Below are 17,609 nucleotides of genomic sequence, written 5' to 3' on the forward strand. Positions count from 1 at the left end.
GCCGCTCGGTCGCCGCCGGGCCCTGTCGCGCCGGGGCCGCGGCGCCGGGCCCGGCCCCGCCCGCCATGGAGGACCCGTCGCGGCTGCTCGGGGTGACCCTCCCGCCGCCTCCTCCTCCTCCTCCTCCTCCTCCCGCCGCCGCCGCGGAGCCGCCCGCGCCGGGGCCGCACGACACGGGCGATGTCCTGCAGCAGATCATGGCCATCACCGACCAGAGCCTGGACGAGGCCCAGGCCAGGTACCGCGGCGGGGAGGGGGCTCCGGCCCCGGCCGTGACTCAGCGCGGGGGGCACCGCGGGGAGACCACCCTGGCAGGGAGCAGGGGGGGATTTCCCGGTGTTCCCGGTGTTCCCGCTATTCCCGGTGTTCCCGCTATTCCCAGGGCGGGAGGAGCTCCCTCCCGGGGGCGAGGAGCTGCCCCCGGGGGGTGCCAACATTCCCGGTGGGAATGGGGTTGTCCCCCTGACACCGCTGGGAATGGGGGGAAACCCTCTGGGAATGGGGGGAAAAACACTGGGAATGGGGGAAAAACACTGGGAATGGGAGCAAAATCCACTGGAAATGGGGGAAAACCACTGGGAATGGGGAAAAGCCACCGGGAACAGGGAATCTGGAGGTGTTGGGGGGTGAAGTTTGACCAGGAAGGGGGGGGGGGGCTGCAGACCCCCAGGTTTGGGGGCATAGGGGGGATCCTTCATCCCTCACCCTCACCTGGAATTCCTCAATTTAACGGGAAAACCGCCCCCAGACGTCCCCACCGGCCTGGCAGGGAGTGGGATCCGTGGGTTCTGCAGCCCCTGGCTGGAACCAGCTAATTACCTCCCCCTAATTAGCGGCCCCTCCACAAGGGAGGTGGTTTGGATCCCACCAAAACGGGCTTTTGGGGCCTGTTCCCCCCCATCCCTGTGCTTTTCCCGGGGTTGGGTGTTGGGGCTGTCCCAGCGTGATAAAACCGCCCGTTTTCATTAATCTGCCCCCAAAGTTTGGCCAGTTTTGGGTGTGCCGGTCGCTATCACCGAATTCCAGGGGATTGGATGGATTCACGTGAACATGAGGAGAAGCTTTGCCCTCTGAACCCTCCCAATTTGGGTTGAAACGTGGCTCTTTGGGTTCATTTCCAAGTGTGGCTCCGTGGGGCGGCGGAACCCGAGCGGGGCACGGGTGGAACTGTCACTTTTCCCCCAAAACTTGACTTTTTTTGTCTCTTTCCTGGTGTTGTTCTCACCTGCAGCTCCCCTGGGGCATTCCAGAGGCGTGGAATATTGAGGACAATTATTGCTGTTTAAGACCATTCTGAGCTTGTTGGGAGTTTTAGTTTGGAGTAGGTTGAGCTTTGGTTGTTCGACCAAATCCCCTCGATATTGACCCAAAACCGCCCTCCTGCTCCAGCTGGGCCCCAAATGTTACAGCCCTTCTGGGGCATTTTCGTGGGAATTCACGGAAATCCGTGGAAAAATCGGGTTTTTTGTTTTGTGGGCGGGAAGCTGGTTGGGTTTGGTGAGTTTTCACCCCGGGACGAGCCGGGTCGATGCTGCGGCGCTGCCGCGTTTGTGGGGAATCCACTTCAATATTTCACGCTGAAAATGTGGGTTCCGGGTGTCATTTTAACCCCTGGCGGATTGGGGGGGGTCCCACGCCGGGGATTTGGGAGATCCAGGCTGGAAAGTTGCCCGGGAGCCGGGCTGGGCAGGGATCGGAGCCGGCGGGGCCGAGCCTCCCGCGTGACGCCGCCGCGGCCGCGGTGATTAATTATTAATTACCGCCGGGTTCGGGACCCCAAGGCCGCTCGTTCCCAGCCGGGGGCCGGGAATTCTGCCCGCGCGTCCCGGTTTTCCCCGCTCGGCCGAGGACAATGGGCTCCCTCCCGGAGCTCCCGAGCCGCCCCTTTGTTCTCTCCCCGCCGGGCTCGGGGGGGCCGCGCTCGGCCCCGATTTGGGGGGAAATCCCGCGGTTTGGGGCTCGCCGGAGGGGCCGGAGCAGCCTCCGGGATGGGGGCGGGAGCAGAGCCTGGATTCGGGCCCTTCCCGGGCCGAACGCGCGGGGTTTGGGGCAGAAAGGCGCCGAAACCAGGGGTTGGAACCGCGTTCGTGGATTCCAAGGGGGCTCGGGAGCGGCCGAAGGGACCCCCCGAGGTGGGGGTCGCATCCAGGGGGTCCCTCCCGCCCCTTTCTCAGGGAAGGCGACCCCGAAAACGGTGTTTTATATAAAAAAATGTGGTGAAACTGAGCCAGAAATCTGATTTAAATATTAGTTCTGGGTTGGGAAAGGGCTCAGGAGCAGCACAAGGGACTTTTTGGGGTGTGCTCCATCCAGGGGGGGTTTTCCCGTTGTTCTCTGGTGAGAGTTGGCCCCAAATTACAAACTTATTCACAAATACACTTATGAACATACCTACCTATTAAAATATATTAAATATGCATTTAAAATTGCACTTTTTACAGCACCAAAGGCACGTGGTGGTTCCCAAAACTGGCCAAAACTTGGAATATTTTGTGTTTTCAGCCCGGTTCCCTCCTGAGGAAATGAACTTTAACGACAGAAGGCACCAGGATTTTCCCATCCCTTCCCTCACTCCCCTCACTGACCTGCCGTCCCCGAGGTTTTCTTGGCTTTTTTCCGTGGATTTGGGCTCATTTCTCCTCCTTTTCTTCCCCCAGGAAACACGCCCTGAACTGCCACAGGATGAAACCAGCCCTGTTCAGTGTCCTGTGTGAGATCAAGGAGAAAACAGGTGTGTGGGTGCCCTTTTTTAGCCTCATTTTGCCCCAAAATCCCACATTCTGTCCCTAATTTTCCTCCCGTTTAACCCATAACTCCCTGTTTTCCCTCAGGGATTTCACAAAACAAAGATTATTTTTTTTTTCTTAATGGTCTTTTTTAAGGGGTTTTTTTGTGGATTTTTAGGCTCTTGCATGGGGGGAAAACAAAGTGTTTGGGTTGTTTTTATGTGAAAAATCCATAATTTGGGGTTTGTTCCTTTTTGGGGCTTTTTTGCTGGATCTCTCCAAAATCCAGAATAATGCTGCCACGGTTTTATTTTTTGGTTTTTTTTTTTTTCTCTTGAAGGAATTGGGGCCAAAATTGTGGTAGGAAGAGACAAAGGTTGATAAATAACTGGTTTAGGGAGGAAAGGGGGATTTGGGAACCCTGGGAAATGCAGATTCAGTGGGAAATGGGGTTGGGTCTTGGAGGAAATCGGCCCTAATGGGTCAGGTTTTGGTTCATTCCTGGCCCTAAAACAGCAGTTTGATTTATTTCTGGCCCCGATACATCAAATTTTAGTTCATTTCTGTCTGAAATAGGTCAGGTTTTGGTTCATTTCTGCTCCAAAATAATCAGGTTTTCAGTTATTTTTGCCCAAATATGCCAGTTTTTGGCTCATTCTCCCCCTGCCGAGGCCGTTCTGATCCCATTTCTCCCCCTTTCCCGCCTTTCTGGCTCCTGGAAAAGGGAAACCGTGGAGCAGGAGCCTGGGTCTGGTCCCAGCCAGCTCCCTAATTAATGAGATGCAAAGGCACTGATTGCATTTGCATCCCCGGCGAGGCCGCGGCCCCTTCGCCCGGGCCGGGCTTTAATTACAGGTTAATTGGAAATGATGGGGAACTTCATTTTCCTCCTCTTCATTATTGCCATCCTTGACGAGGGTCGGCCCACGGGGGGGGGTTTCCTCAAAATTCCATAGAAAGGGTGGACTGGGGAGGGGTTTCAGGGATCCAGGCCCGAAGGATCTGGCACAAGGGTTTAGGAACAGTCCCTGACTGTGTCAGATTTGGGGGGTTTCTGTAAATAAATCCACTGAATTGGTAGTTTGGAGTGAAAAAATTCACCTCTCAGTTTGTTAATTAAAAATTGGAATTATTAGGCTGGGAGTGCCATTAATGATCCGGGGGGGGTGGGAACCCCTTCCCAGTTCCTCGGGACCTACTGGAACCAGTGCCTGGCTTTTCACCCCCTTCCCAGCCCCACCCTGACGTGTAAGTGATGATAACTAATGGCTAATCAGCATAATTAGCATAATTAGACAAGCGACATCCAATTAAGCTGCAGCTGGAGCTGCAGAGGAGCTTCAGGAGGGGTTTGGCTGCAGGTTCAGATGAGGAGGTGACACCAAAAAAACCAGAATTCCCACCAAATCTCTCAAATTAAACAGAATTTTAGTCCCATAACGAGGCAGAAAAGCCACGAATTTTTGAAATAATCAGCTCACCTCGGAGCCTCCTTCTGTTTTGGGAATTCCCATTTCCTCCCCTTCCCGTGCCCTGCAGTGCTGAGTTCCCTAATTCCCACTTTATCCCAATCCCCTTTCCCGTCTCTCTGTCCCCACAGTGTTGAGTATCCCAAATCCCATTTCATCCCAGTTCCCCTTTTATCCCAAATCCCATTTCATCCCAATTCCCCTTTTATCCCAAATCCCATTTCATCCCAATTCCCCTTTTATCCCAATTCCCATTTTATCCCAACTCCCCTTTTATCCCAATTCCTCTTTTATCCCAATTCCCATTTTATCCCAGCTCCCTTTTTATCCCAACTCCCTCTCCTGTCTCTCTGTCCCCACAGTGTTGAGTATCCCAAATCCCCTTTTATCCCAATTCCCATTTTATCCCAACTCCCTCTCCCGTCTCTCTGTCCCCACAGTGCTGAGTATCCCAACTCCCATTATTTTATCCCCGCAGTGCTGAGTATCCCATTTTGTCCCCACAGTGCTGAGTATCCCAATTCCCATTTTTTTATCCCCACAGTGCTGAGTATCCCAACTCCCATTTTTTTATCCCCACAGTGCTGAGTATCCCAACTCCCATTATTTTATCCCCACAGTGCTGAGTATCCCAATTCCCATTATTTTATCCCCACAGTGCTGAGTATCCCATTTTGTCCCCACAGTGCTGAGTATCCCAATTCCCATTTTTTTATCCCCGCAGTGCTGAGTATCCCATTTTATCCCCACAGTGCTGAGTATCCCATTTTTTTGTCCCCGCAGTGCTGAGTATCCGCGGTATCCAGGAGGAGGACCCGCCGGATGCTCAGCTCATGAGGCTCGATAACATGCTGCTGGCAGAGGGGGTGTCCGGGCCGGAGAAAAGAGGCCGAGGAGGAGGAGGAGGAGGAGGAGGAGGAGGAGGAGGAGGAGGAGGAGGAGGAGGAGGAGGAGGAGTTGGAGCGCTGGCGGGAGCAGCGGCATCAGGTGGCTGTCCCAATGACAATAGCATTGAGCACTCTGACTACAGGGCCAAGCTGTCCCAGATCCGACAGATTTACCACTCTGAGCTAGAGAAATATGAACAGGTGATCTTTCTGCATGGAAGAGTTTTTATCCTCCCAACCCAAATGCCCCTTTGTCCCCTCCCCTCCCCTCCCCTTTGCCGTGGGCTCCGAGGCCAGGACAGGGACAGGCTGGACTCTGGAGGCCGAGCTGGAGGGAGTGCACCTCAAATAGAGAGCAGGGCCGGCTCGTACCTGTGTGGAGCTTTGTAACAGAGTAAAATCCAGCTGAAGAGACTCCTCTGGAGCTCTGGGGGGGCTCTGGCGCCGGGGCGGCGAGCGCAGGGGCTGCCGCCACAAATCCCTGTGTCCCCAGGCCTGCAGCGAGTTCACCACGCACGTGATGAACCTGCTGCGGGAGCAGAGCCGGACCAGGCCCATCTCCCCCAAGGAGATCGAGCGCATGGTGAGCATCATCCACGGCAAGTTCAGCACCATCCAGATGCAGCTGAAGCAGAGCACCTGCGAGGCCGTCATGATCCTGCGCTCCCGCTTCCTGGACGCCAGGTACGGCCCTGCGGGAGAGACTGGGGATGGGAGAGAGAAATGGAGTTATTGTTCCACAGTGTGACTGCTGGGGCAGGGCCACAGTCCCTGTGGGAGAGACTGGGGATGGGAGAGAGAAATGGAGTTATTGTTCCACAGTGTAACTGCTGGGGCAGGGCCACAGTCCCTGTGGGAGAGACTGGGGATGGGAGAGAGAAATGGAGTTATTGTTCCACAGTGTGACTGCTGGGGCAGGGCAGAGATTGGGGATGGGAGAGAGAAATGGACTCATTCCACAGTGTAACTGCTGGGGCAGGGCAGAGATTGGGGATGGGAGAGAGAAATGGAGTTATTCCACAGTGTGACTGCTGGGGCAGGGCCACAGTCCCTGTGGGAGAGACTGGAATGGGAGAGAGAAATGGAGTTATTATTCCACAGTGTGACTGCTGGGGCAGGGCCACAGTCCCTGTGGGAGAGATTGGGGATGGGAGAGAGAAATGTATTTATTCCACAGTATAACTGCTGGGGCAGGGCCACAGTCCCAGTCCCTGTGGGCAGAGATTGGGAACCTGAGATAGAAATGTATTTATTCCACAGTGTAACTGCTGGGGCAGGGCCACAGTCCCCATCCCTGTGGGCAGAGATGGTATTTTGGCGTGAATAAATTTCATTTTAGTTCAGTTAACAAAAGCTTCATCCCCTCAGTCCCCCCGTTCTCCCTCTGACCAAACGTGTTTCAGAGGGAAGAAAGGCCACCGGACGCCCCAGCTGGTCCCTGTAAGACACCATCCAACAGAAATGACTCGTTTGTTCTGTGCTTTTTAGGCGTAAACGGCGCAATTTCAGCAAACAGGCCACGGAGGTGCTGAACGAGTATTTTTACTCACACCTGAGCAACCCCTACCCCAGTGAAGAGGCCAAAGAGGAGCTCGCCAAGAAAGGGGGCATCACCGTGTCCCAGGTGGGAGCAGCTTTCCCCGAGTGCAAGGCACCTTTTTTCCCCCTCAGACAGCGATTTGATCATTTTTTATCATTTTTTAGCAGCAGGTTTCAGTTACTGGCCCTTAAGCTGAGCCAGGCTCCGGTTTAAACAGGGTTTAATCTTGGTTATTTCTCGCTCGGAGCCTCGTTTCAAACCCCCCCTTGGCTGGAAAACCCCAAATGTCGTGGAAAAGGGACTGTTTTGCCCCAGTGCTCAGCCCAGGCTGTGTCTCCGCCAGGTTTCCAACTGGTTTGGGAACAAAAGGATCCGCTACAAGAAGAACATGGGGAAGTTCCAGGAAGAAGCCAATATTTACGCTGCCAAAACCGCCGTGGACGCCACCAACGTGGTGGCCCAGGGCAACCAGGGCAACTCCCCCTCGACGCCGAACTCGGGTGAGCCAGGGCTGCCAAACCCCACTTATCCCTCCTGGGAATCCCAGTTATCCCTCCTGAGAACCCCAATTATCCCTCCTGAGAACCCCAATTATCCCTCCTGAGAACCCCGCTTATCCCTCCTGGGAATCCCAGTTATCCAGGGCTGCCACATCCCAGTTATCCCTCCTGAGAACCCCACTTATCCCTCCTGAGAACCCTGCTTATCCCTCCTGAGAACCCCAATTATCCCTCCTGGGAATCCCAGTTATCCAGGGCTGCCACATCCCAGTTATCCCTCCTGGGAATCCCAGTTATCCAGGGCTGCCACATCCCAGTTATCCCTCCTGGGAATCCCACTTATTCCTCTTGAGAATCCCAGTTATCCAGGGCTGCCACATCCCAGTTCTCCCTCCTGAGAATCCCAGTTATCCAGGGCTGCCACATCCCACTTATCCCTCCTGGGAATCCCAGTTATCCAGGGCTGCCACATCCCACTTATCCCTCCTGAGAATCCCAATTATCCCTCCTGAGAATCCCAGTTCTCCCTCCTGAGAACCCCAATTATCCCTCCTGGAATTCTGCCCCTTGACACCACAGTGGGATTTGTTTTCCTCTCCAGCTCACGTGGGACTCATTGAAGAACTGTTTTTGGTGGGTTGGTCGCTCATTAAAACTGATTTTTTTTATTTTTTTTTAATAAAAATCCCTTTATTTGTTTTTTTTTCCCCAGCTTCCTCTGGCTCTTTTAAGATGACCAGCTCTGGGGATTCCTTTATAAACCTGCAGTCACTGACCTCCTACCAGAGCTCTCCTGTGGGAGCCAATGTGCAGTCCCAGGTCAGTAAGGGAAACAAAAATAGGGACTTTCAGCATGGAGAAAAATGGGAAAATCCCAGATTTCTGTCCTTGATTCGGGATGAATCGATTCATTCATGTAAAATTGACTGAGACCCAAATTAACAGCTCAGTTGCCAGCAAAACCAGAGAGTTCTTCTGGAAATCCTTATGGAAATTCTAATTCTTGTTCTTAAATCCTTACTCTCCCTTAAAGCCTCAACTTGAAATCCTCCGTGAAATTCCTGTTCTCAAGTTCTTCATCTAAAATTCTTCCTCTAAAACTCCTCTCACTGAAACCCCTCACTTAAAGTTACCACTGAAGTTCTTCCTCCTTTTTTTTCCTTATTTAAATCCTACATTTTCTTATTTTAATCCTATTATTTAATAATAATAATAATAATAATAATAATAATAATAATAATAATAACAATAACAATAATAATAATAATAATAATAATGGGAATTATTATTCCCTTTGAGATTCTTACCCAAAAATCCCATTCAAAGGCCCTTTTTTGCCCTTTTCTGCCCCGGTTTGCAGCTGGATTCCCTGCACCACGTCCTGCACCAGTCGGGCCGGTACGAGCCGCTCGTGGGGACCCCCCTGTACACGACGCAGCGCCTCGACGTAAGATGGGCTTCTGTCCCAGCCCCCCGATCCTGCCCCCCGTTTAATGGCTGTGAATTAATGAAACTGTGAATTAATGAAACTGTCTGAATGTCCCTGCAGGCCAACGGCAGCTGGCAGGACCCCACCACCCCCTCATCCATCACCTCCCCTGCCGCGGACCCGGGCAGCGTCAACTCCGACGCCTCTAACTAAGTTTTTAGGACCTACTGATGAGAGGAGAGAGGTCATTAGTGTAATTAGTCAATGTTGCTCTTTTGCCAATATAATTGTTGACTCACGATTAATTGATTACCTCAGAACAAACCAATAGATTGTGATTGCAGCGACACCTCTACCTCTCACCGCCGAGTTCTTCACCCCATCGGGACCTGAAATTGTTTTAAGGCAACTTCATTTCCCTCACCAAATTCAGTTTTTTTTAATAAAAAACTGTGGATTTTACGGTAAGAACCTGAAAAAAAAAAAGAAGTGTCTCTTGGAACTTGGCGTTTTGTCTCCAGCTTTACAGCTGAAGAAAATCGATTTATTTTCATTTCTGTCAGGTTTTTTACGCTGGGATTTCCGTTCTAGGTGAATAGTTACTGACAGTTAAACCCCCGTATTGTAATTGTACGTTCTCTGTATTGTAATTTTGTATAGGAAATTCAGCTTTTCTTAACTGATTTAGCGAATTAATCAGAACGTCGCTTTACCAAACCTCTCGCTGGACGTCGCTCCTGGGTCGGACCTTCCATCGGTGTCATTTAACATGGGAAAGTTTAATGGCTTTACTTTTTCCGGTGAAAAAGTGGAAAAAAAAAAAAAGAGAGAAAAACCCCCGACCACCACAAACCAGCCGAACCGTGGGATTTCCCCCTGGATACGAGGGGGGTTTGTTTGCATTTGCTGTTAACAGTCCGCCCCTTTCAGCTGAGATTTTATCAAAGATAATAAACTTCCAAAGCCTTTTTTTTTTTTTTTCCTTTTTTCCACTTTTTTCCCTGATTTTTTTCTCTCGGGTTTGAGGGGCTGGGGGGGGGCGGAGGGAGGCGGAGGTTTGTGAGGTGGGAAGAGCGTGAGGGGCAGGAAAAGAGAGGGAAAGGTGTGAGGTGGGAAGAGCGTGAGGGGCAGGAAGGGCAGGAGAAGGGGGAGAAAGGCAAGAGGGGAGGGAAACGGCGGGGACGGCGTGAGGTGGGAAGGGGCGGGAAGGGCGTGAGGGGAGGGAAAGGGCGGGCAGGGCGTGAGGGGCAGGAGGGGCAGGAAAAGGGTGAGAAAGGCAAGAGGGGTGGGAAGCGGCGGGAAGGGCGTGAGGTGGGAAGGGGCGGGAGGAGTGTGAGGGGTGGGAAGGGGCGGGCAGGGCGTGAGGGGCAGGAGGGGCGCGAGGCGGGAATGGCGGGAGGGGCGGGAAGGGCGGGAGGGGCGGGAAAAGGCGGGAAGTTCGAAGCGGGCTCCGCGCACGCGCCGCAGAGGGCGGGCGGCGCCAATCGGGCTCCGCGCACGCGCCGCGGGCGAGGGCGGCCGGCGCCGGGCGCGCTCCGCGCATGCGCGGGGCCGAGGGCGGGCGGCGCGTTCCCGCCATGGCGGAGCCGCCGGAGGCAGCGGCGGGACCCGGCCCGGCCGCCCCTCCGTCCCCGCGGGCCCCGGGCGGGCCGGACGGGGAGGTGAGCGCTGCAGGGGCTCGGCCCGGCCGGGGGGAGCCGCGGGGCGGCCGCGCTTCCAGCCCCGTAACGGTTTTTCCCCCTCAGCGCTGCCCCGGCGGAGCCCGCCCAGAGCCCGGAGGGGCCGCGGCAGGTAACGGGGTCAGAGGAGGGGGAAAGGAGGGGGCGCCGGCTCGGGGCCCTGGGTGGGAGTGCGGGGACGGGGTGGTTGGATGATGTAGAGGGCTGCGAAGTGGGGACCCCCCCCCGGGGCCCCTCAGTGCTATTGCCCTCATCCCCCTTCACTGTTGTTCCCTCATCCCCCTCACCCCTGTTCCCTCATCCCCCTCACCCCTGTCCTCTCCCCGCGGTCCTCTCATCCCCCCTCACTCTCCTGCCCCTCCCAGTTAAAAACAAAAGCCCAAAGAACACGTTCAGCCCTCTGGGCTCCTTGGGAAAACCCTTTCCTATCTCATAGAACCCTGGAAATCCCAAGTAGGAAGGGCCCCCACCAGCATCCCCAGTCACTTTTTACCCCTCTAATGTGCTGATTTTGCCTCTTTTCCCCTCAGATCCCGAGCCTGGAGCGAAGAAGGCGGGTGCTGAGCCCTTCCTGAAACCACCTGCTGGCCCCAAGCACCGCGGGACCCCCGGAGCGTCCGCCAGGAAGAGACCCCTGAGCACCCCCAGGCTGAGGCTGAGCCCCCTCAGGAGCAGCCCCCGGGGGACGGGGAGGAGCCCTGAGCAGGAGCAGAGCCTGAATTCCTTCAGCTTGTCCCCCCTGGTCGCCACCCCCCAGGGCAAACGTCGCTCCTGGCGCCGCTCCAGCCTCAAGGGCAGCAAGCGCCGCAAATCCCTGCCCCCCGTGCACCAGGACATCCCTGGTGTGTGCCCCTGCCCCCCGTGCCCCAGGACATCCCTGGTGTGTGCCCCTGCCCCCCATGCCCCAGGACATCCCTGGTGTGTGCCCCTGCCCCCCGTGCCCCAGGACATCCCTGGTGTGTGCCCCCCCCACGGCCTCCTCAGGGCCTCACTGGGTCACCCCTCATTAAAACCTGCCTGTGTCCCCCTGGGAAGTGGCCTGGGAGGCCCAGGGACCTGAGGATCAGTGGAGATGCTGCACTGAAGCTTCTGTTCAGGGGGATTTTGCAGCTCCTGCCTTTTTTATTCCCCAAGTCCTGATCCTTAAATGTGACTTTTCCTCTTTCTTTTTCCCATTTTTCTCCCTTTCTCTGTCTCCCTTTTCTCCCTTCCTTTCTCCCATTTTGCTCCCTTTCCCCTGCTCTTTTCATATCCTGCACCCCTCATTCCTGTCCAACAGCAGCTTTTGGGAACTTTTGAGCTCATTCCAACCCTTTCCTGTGAATTTAAGTATTCCTAACCAACTTTATTCTCATTTTTCAGAGCTGAGCAAATCCATCAGCCTGGACCTGCCCGAGAGCGAGCGTCTCTCCATGCTCATCCTCTCCTGTTTCCAGGTATTTATTCTTTTTTTTAGTGATTTATTTTCCCTTTTTCTCCCCAAATGCACGTTGGGTTCACATCACTGGCTCCTCAAACAGGGGGGATTCTTTTCCCCTCCCACAAACTTCATTATAAACGGGGATAAAAGCTGACTTCCCTTTGTTGGGAGATGGGGATAAAAGCTGATCTTCCCTATTTTTCTTGGATAAAACCTGTTTTCTCCCCTTTTTTCCCCAGTTTACTGCCCGGAAGCTCGAGCAGGTCCTGAGGCAGAGGAAGGGATTCAGCCCCGAGGCTTTTGCTGCCAAGGGTGAGCTGGGACTGTTGCATCAGAAAGGGTCACCTCAGACTTAAAACCAGGGATTCTTCCCTGGGATCCCCTCACAGTTAGGATTATCTGACTCCTGGAAGGGGTGGGCGCCCCGAAAATTTGGGAATTAAGTTTTTTCAAGAGCAGGAAATGGAGGCGCCGAGACAGGCAGTGACCTCGGGGGGGTGGTTATTCCTTCCTTAATTCCTTAAAACCAACGGAATCAGGAGCTTGGAGTGGCTCTGGGGAGGCTCAGGGCAGGGCCCTGGGGGGTTCTGGCTGTGCTGGTTTTCCAGAGCGGGGTTTGATCCCGGCTGTCCCTGGTTTCCCCCGCAGTGCAGGCGCTGGAGGCGGAGCTGGAGCGGTTGGTGCAGAGGCTGAACCAGGACGGGACCCTCCAGGACTGTGTGGAGGATCCCGAGGGGTGAGGGCTCATCCTGGGGCAGGGGCAGGTGGGATTTTAGGGAAAACCCTTCATTAAAGGTTTCCCCAGCCCTGGCACAGGCAGGGCGAGGGGTGGGAGTTGTGTCCCCCTGACATGGAGCCAACTCTCTCCCTGTGCTTCAGGAACTCCCTGGACTCGGCTCTGGATGAACCCCTGGCCCAGGTGAAGCAGCACATGGCCAGGTAAGGCACACCTGCCCCACGGAGGTGGGCATTTATTCCCAGGGGGATCCCAGGGGGTTTTCTTGGGAGTGTAGAGGGAACAGCCAAGACACACCTGGAGTGCAAAGGAACACCTGGGACACAACTGGAGTGCAGAGGGCACACCTGGGGCACACCTGGACACATCTGGGGCACACACCTGGCACACACCTGGGCACACCTGGAGTGCAGAGGGCACACCTGGACACACCTGGAGTGCAGAGGACACACCTGGGGCACACCTGGACACACCTGGGGCACACCTGGACACACCTGGGGCACACTTGGGCACACACCTGGGGCACACTTGGGCACACACCTGGTCACACACCTGGTCACACCTGTCCCCCCTGTCCCCCGCAGGTTCTCTGCCGAGCGCCAGGCCTGGGACCAGCTCCTGCAGCAGCACCAGGACAGAGCCCAGGAGGCCGCCAGGTGAGGGGGGGCTGCCCCCCCGGACACCAAACCCCCCCGATCTGGGCCATTTTGGGCCATTTTGGGCCCTTTTCACTGATCCCACCCCCCGGGGGTCCCGCAGGCTCCTGGAGACCCTCCGGGCCAACCCCGCCGGCCCTGCCCCGGCCCTGCCCAGCTCCCAGAGCGCCGTGCTGGGCTCCAAACCCGACTACTCCCACCTGCTCCGGGACCAGGGCCCCGTGCTGCACTCCGTGGAGCTCGCGGTGAGTCCGGCCCCGCTTTTCTGGGGCAGAACCGCGCGGGTTTGGGTCACTTGGGGCTCACCTGGGGGCCGTTCCCGGCCGTGTTTCCGCAGCTGGACGAGCTGTGCCAGGCAGGGACGCTGCTGACGGCCTTCAGCGAGGAGAGCCGGCGCTGCCTGCGGGGCCTCTCCGAGCGCCTCGGTAAGAGGGACCCCCGGGGCGGGCGGGGGCTCCGGGAACGGGGGGGCGACGGGGACTAACGGAGCTTTCCTGCCCCGTCCAGGCTCCAGGACCTTCCGGCAGCTGGAGAACTCCCCGCTGTGCAGGCTCCTGGCTGCCCCGCCGCCGGACGGCTGAGGGAGCGCGGGGGGCGCGCCGTGGGGCCGCCGGTAATAAAGTTGGGGGACTCCGGTAATAAAGTTGGAGGACTCCGGTAATAAAGTTGGGGGTCCCCGGTAATAAAGTTGGAGGACTCCGGTAATAAAGTTGGAGGACTCCGGTAATAAAGTTGGGGGTCCCCGGTAATAAAGTTGGAGGACTCCGGTAATAAAGTTGGAGGACTCCGGTAATAAAGTTGGGGGTCCCCAGTAATAAAGTTGTGTAACCCCGGTAATAAAGTTGGGGGGCCCCGTAATAAAGTTGGAGGACTCCGGTAATAAAGTTGGGGGTCCCCAGTAATAAAGTTGGAGGACTCCGGTAATAAAGTTGTGTAACCCCGGTAATAAAGTTGGGGGTCCCCGGTAATAAAGTTGTGTAACCCCGGTAATAAACTTGGGGGTCCGCGGTGGCCCCCGCTGTGTTTCGACTCCCGTGCTTCCGCGTTTGTGGATCGCTCGCTGCTTATTGGACGGCTCGCGTGTCAATCATAACCCTCGCCCAATCGCCGAAGTCGCTCATCGCCCTCGGCCAATCGCAGCCCGCCGGTGGCGGTGGGCGGGTCCCCGCGGCTCCGGTGCGGACGGGGCGCGATGGCGGCGGCGGCTCCGTCGCCGCTCACCGGGGTGGGCTGGGCCGCCGGGCCCGAGGCCGCCCCGCCGGGCTGGACCGCGGTACGGGGGGCACGGGGAGGGCACGGCGGCCACGCGGGGCCCGTCCCGGTGCCGGTGCGGTGCCGGTGACGCGCCCCGTGCCCGCAGATCACGGTGACGGCGGAGGGCGCGCCCGCCGTGGTGGGCAAAGGCTTCGGGCACCGCGGCGGAGGGTGGTACCTGTGCGTGCGCCCCGCGGCAGCGCAGGTAACGGGGGCACCGGGCACGGGCCGTGCCGGGTCCCGTCCCGGTGGGTTCCGGGGCAGGAATCGGGATCGGGGTGGGGAGGAGGGATCGGGTCCCGGCATCAGGACCGGGGGTGACGGAGGGGTCGGGTCCCGGCATCAGGACCGGGGGTGACGGAGGGGTCGGGTCCCGGCATCAGGACCGGGGGTGACGGAGGGGTCGGGTCCCGGTCCAAAACCGAGGTCCCGTCTCGTCCTGGCGGCTCCCGGGGGAGGAATCGGGAGCGGGACCAGAGGGGAAGGTTTGGGGCCAGGGGTCCGTCCCCGTTCCTGCTGCCCGGTCCCGATTTCCCGGAGCGGGTCCCGGATCCCGGTGCCCATCCCGGTTCCCGGTGCCCATCCCGGTGCCCGGTCCCGATTTCCCGGAGTGGGTCCCGGATCCCGGTGCCCATCCCGGTTCCCGGTGCCCAGTCCCGATTTCCCGGCGTGGGTCCCGGATCCCGGTGCCCATCCCGGTTCCCGGTGCCCATCCCGGTGCCCCCCAGCCCCCGCCGGGCCCGGTGGTGACGGACGTGCTGGTGCTGAGCGAGCGGAGCCCGCAGCCCCCCGGCTACACCCGCGCCCCCGAGTTCCCTGAACCCCGTAAGTGCCCCCCGAGAGTGACCCCACCCGGGGGGCTTTTCCCCGGTGCCCCCCCCGGTGCCCTCCCGGTGCTGTGTCCCGTTTTCCCCCTCAGGAACCGGCGTTTCCCGGAGGAAAAGGCTCCTGGTGAAGCTGGAGCAGCCGAGCGGGGCCGCGGCGGTGCTGGAGCTGCAGCTCAGCTCCAAGGGCAAAGTCCTGCCCCTCTACACCAAAATCGGGTACGGGGGGGGGTCCCGCAGCCCCCGACCCCCCTTTCCCTGGTGTCCCGCCCTCCCCAACCTGGGAATTCGGGGGGTTGTTTTCCAGGGAAATGGGGGGTTTCGCCATTTGGTGCAAGAAGGGGCCGGTGGGGCCCCGGCCCAGCCCCGGCCCGAGGCCGCTCAGCACCGGGATGGAGCAGCTCTCGCTGCAGCCCCCCAGGTACGGGACCCCCGGGGACCCCCCCAAGTACAGCTACAGGGACCCCCTCAAAGCCCCCCAGTACAGCCACAGGGACCCCCCAAGTACAGCTACAGGGACCCCCTCAAAGCCCCCCAGTACAGCCACAGGGACCCCCCAAGTACAGCTACAGGGACCCCCTCACAGCCCCCCAGGTACAGCCACGGGGACCCCCTCACAGCCCCCCAGGTACGGCCACGGGGACCCCCCCAGGTACAGCTACGGGGACCCCCTCACAGCCCCCCAGGTACGGGACCCCCGGGGACCCCCCAAGTACAGCTACAGGGACCCCCTCACAGCCCCCCAGGTACGGCCACGGGGACCCCCGGGGACCCCCTCACGGACCCCCAGGCACAGCCACAGGGACCCCCAGTACAGCCTCCCAGATACAGCCACGGGGACCCCCAGGGACCCCCCCACAGGGACCCCCTCACAGACCCCAGTACAGCCCCCCAGGTACCACCCCCAGGGACCCCCAGTTCCAGCCCCCCAGTTACTCCCAGTACATCCCAGTTCCAGCCCCAGTTACTCCCAGTACATCCCAGTTCCAGCCCCCCAGTTACTCCCAGTACATCCCAGTTCCAGCCCCCCAGGTGCCCCCATTGCCCCATCCCAGGACTGGGAATCAATCCCAGTGTCCATTCCCAAGGGCTGGAGCTCCTTCCCGAGCAATGAATTCCCTAATTAATTCCCTAATTAACGACTCTCATCACCGCCCCCAGGCCCCCCCCTCCTCCAGCTCCAAAGGCCGCTCCCATCCCGAATCCCTGCCCGACCCCTCCGGCATCTACGGCCTCTCAGGTAAAGCTCTTCCTCGGAATTCCGGGATTAAGGAACGATCCCTTAAAGGGGAGCCTGGGAATTGGCTCCCAACTCCCCCCCTGTGCCTGGGGAGGGCTGGGATGGGGCTGGATTTTGGAAAAGCCTCCTTCCCAAGCCTTCAGGAAAACCCTTCCTGGAGGATTCCTCCCTTCCTGAAGGATTTTCCCCTTTCCCTGGAATTTTTTTCCCGGAATTTGGACGTCACTCTCGATGCCAAGTGCCCCCTTCCCTCCCCTTTTCCATGGATTGTGTGTTTTGGGAATTCTGAAAGGTTCTTTTCCCTCTTTTTTCCCAGCCATGGACGGAGTTCCCTTCGCCCTCCACCCCAAGTTCGAGCCCAAGCTCAGCTCTGGCCCCGCTGTGAGTCTCCCTGAGCCCTCATTTCATTAATTACCCTCCAATTAATAATCAATTACCCCTAATTAATAATCAATCCCCCTAATTAATTAATATTTCCCCTCCTTTAATCCCATTAATTAACATTTCCCCCCCTCTTTTCAGCCAATTCTGGCTGACCTGACGGTGAAATCCCTGGCTGACATCGAGCAGGAGGTGACACCCCTGGAATTCTGGGAACGCTGGGGGGGTGCTGGGAACGCTGGGTGCATTCCCAAGGGTTTTCACTCCCCTTTTTTCCCGTGTTCCCAGTACAATTATGGATTTGTGGTGGAAAGGACGGCGGCGGCTCGGCTGCCCCCGGGCACCTGAGCCCTTCCAGGCGACATTCCAAAGGGAATTCCAGAGCCTTGGAGCTGCCCCAGGAGGGAATAAACGTGTTTCTCTACCTATCCAAGGATTCCTGGCATGGATTGGGAACACAGGGCGGCACCTGGGGAGGGTTTATCCCGGACTTTTAGCCCCCAGATCACCTTTTCCAAGGTGTTCCCGGGATTTTGGGATGTCCTTTCCCACCTCGCTTCGGGGCTCGTTTATTCCCAGGTTTTCCATGGAATTTTCCAGCCCCAAACACTTTTCAAAACACCTCGATTTGAGTTTTTAGTTCCCAAATTCCCCAAATGTTTCCTGGAGATTTGAGGGTTTTCCTTTAAATCTGAGGGGATCTCCTTGAAAATTTGAGGATTTTTTTCCATGAAAATTTAAGGTATTTCCTTGAAAATTTGTGGATTTTCCATCAAAATTCGAGGATTTTCCTTGAAAACTTCCCCCACATCCCCCCCCCCCAAAGAAATTTCCCGGCACATCCTGGAAAAAAGGAAAAACCACCTCC

General features: G+C 57.3%; 4 protein-coding genes across 5 annotated transcripts in view; 3 read left to right on the plus strand and 1 right to left on the minus strand.

The window, feature by feature from the left end:
* Window positions 1–17,609, minus strand: part of FBXW9 (F-box and WD repeat domain containing 9) — a 91,228-nt gene that overhangs the window by 368 nt on the left and 73,251 nt on the right. The gene's annotated exons all lie outside the window — the stretch shown is intronic.
* On the plus strand, window positions 8–9,532 carry PBX4 (PBX homeobox 4). 2 transcript variants are annotated; one of them, XM_064643859.1, is made up of 9 exons: window positions 8–238; window positions 2,658–2,731; window positions 4,979–5,283; window positions 5,576–5,766; window positions 6,571–6,706; window positions 6,966–7,122; window positions 7,835–7,941; window positions 8,483–8,569; window positions 8,672–9,532. In XM_064643859.1, the coding sequence occupies exons 1-9, from the start codon at window positions 66–68 to the stop codon at window positions 8,762–8,764; spliced, it is 1,323 nt and encodes a 440-aa protein (XP_064499929.1). In that variant the 5' UTR covers window positions 8–65; the 3' UTR covers window positions 8,765–9,532. The 2 variants fall into 2 exon arrangements, with proteins under 2 accessions (XP_064499929.1, XP_064499930.1); XM_064643860.1 differs by having other exon boundaries at window positions 5,651–5,766.
* On the plus strand, window positions 10,063–14,071 carry DSN1 (DSN1 component of MIS12 kinetochore complex). Its single transcript, XM_064643861.1, has 11 exons — window positions 10,063–10,212; window positions 10,297–10,342; window positions 10,761–11,072; window positions 11,593–11,666; window positions 11,890–11,962; window positions 12,299–12,386; window positions 12,530–12,589; window positions 12,971–13,042; window positions 13,146–13,287; window positions 13,380–13,467; window positions 13,550–14,071. The coding sequence occupies exons 1-11, from the start codon at window positions 10,093–10,095 to the stop codon at window positions 13,621–13,623; spliced, it is 1,149 nt and encodes a 382-aa protein (XP_064499931.1). The 5' UTR covers window positions 10,063–10,092; the 3' UTR covers window positions 13,624–14,071.
* On the plus strand, window positions 14,188–17,169 carry MVB12A (multivesicular body subunit 12A). The gene is given in 10 exon segments (XM_064643864.1): window positions 14,188–14,315; window positions 14,403–14,501; window positions 15,025–15,121; window positions 15,216–15,339; window positions 15,428–15,541; window positions 16,282–16,295; window positions 16,298–16,360; window positions 16,677–16,741; window positions 16,883–16,933; window positions 17,030–17,169. Coding segments are annotated over 10 exon segments (768 nt in total). The 5' UTR covers window positions 14,188–14,234; the 3' UTR covers window positions 17,090–17,169.

The sequence above is a fragment of the Pseudopipra pipra genome, unplaced genomic scaffold (assembly GCF_036250125.1).
Source record: "Pseudopipra pipra isolate bDixPip1 unplaced genomic scaffold, bDixPip1.hap1 HAP1_SCAFFOLD_86, whole genome shotgun sequence".
NCBI lineage: Eukaryota > Metazoa > Chordata > Aves > Passeriformes > Pipridae > Pseudopipra > Pseudopipra pipra.

Excerpts from the sequence above, each read along its gene's own strand:
- DSN1 (XM_064643861.1), top strand. The coding sequence starts at position 10,093 with ATGCGCGGGGCCGAGGGCGGGCGGCGCGTTCCCGCCATGGCGGAGCCG. Across the intron at positions 10,213-10,296 it reads CGGGCGGGCCGGACGGGGAG|CGCTGCCCCGGCGGAGCCCG; the intron begins GTGAGCGCTGCA and ends TTTCCCCCTCAG. Across the intron at positions 12,590-12,970 it reads GTGAAGCAGCACATGGCCAG|GTTCTCTGCCGAGCGCCAGG; the intron begins GTAAGGCACACC and ends TGTCCCCCGCAG.
- PBX4 (XM_064643859.1), top strand. The coding sequence starts at position 66 with ATGGAGGACCCGTCGCGGCTGCTCGGGGTGACCCTCCCGCCGCCTCCT. Across the intron at positions 2,732-4,978 it reads TGAGATCAAGGAGAAAACAG|TGCTGAGTATCCGCGGTATC; the intron begins GTGTGTGGGTGC and ends TTGTCCCCGCAG. Across the intron at positions 7,942-8,482 it reads GAGCCAATGTGCAGTCCCAG|CTGGATTCCCTGCACCACGT; the intron begins GTCAGTAAGGGA and ends CCCGGTTTGCAG.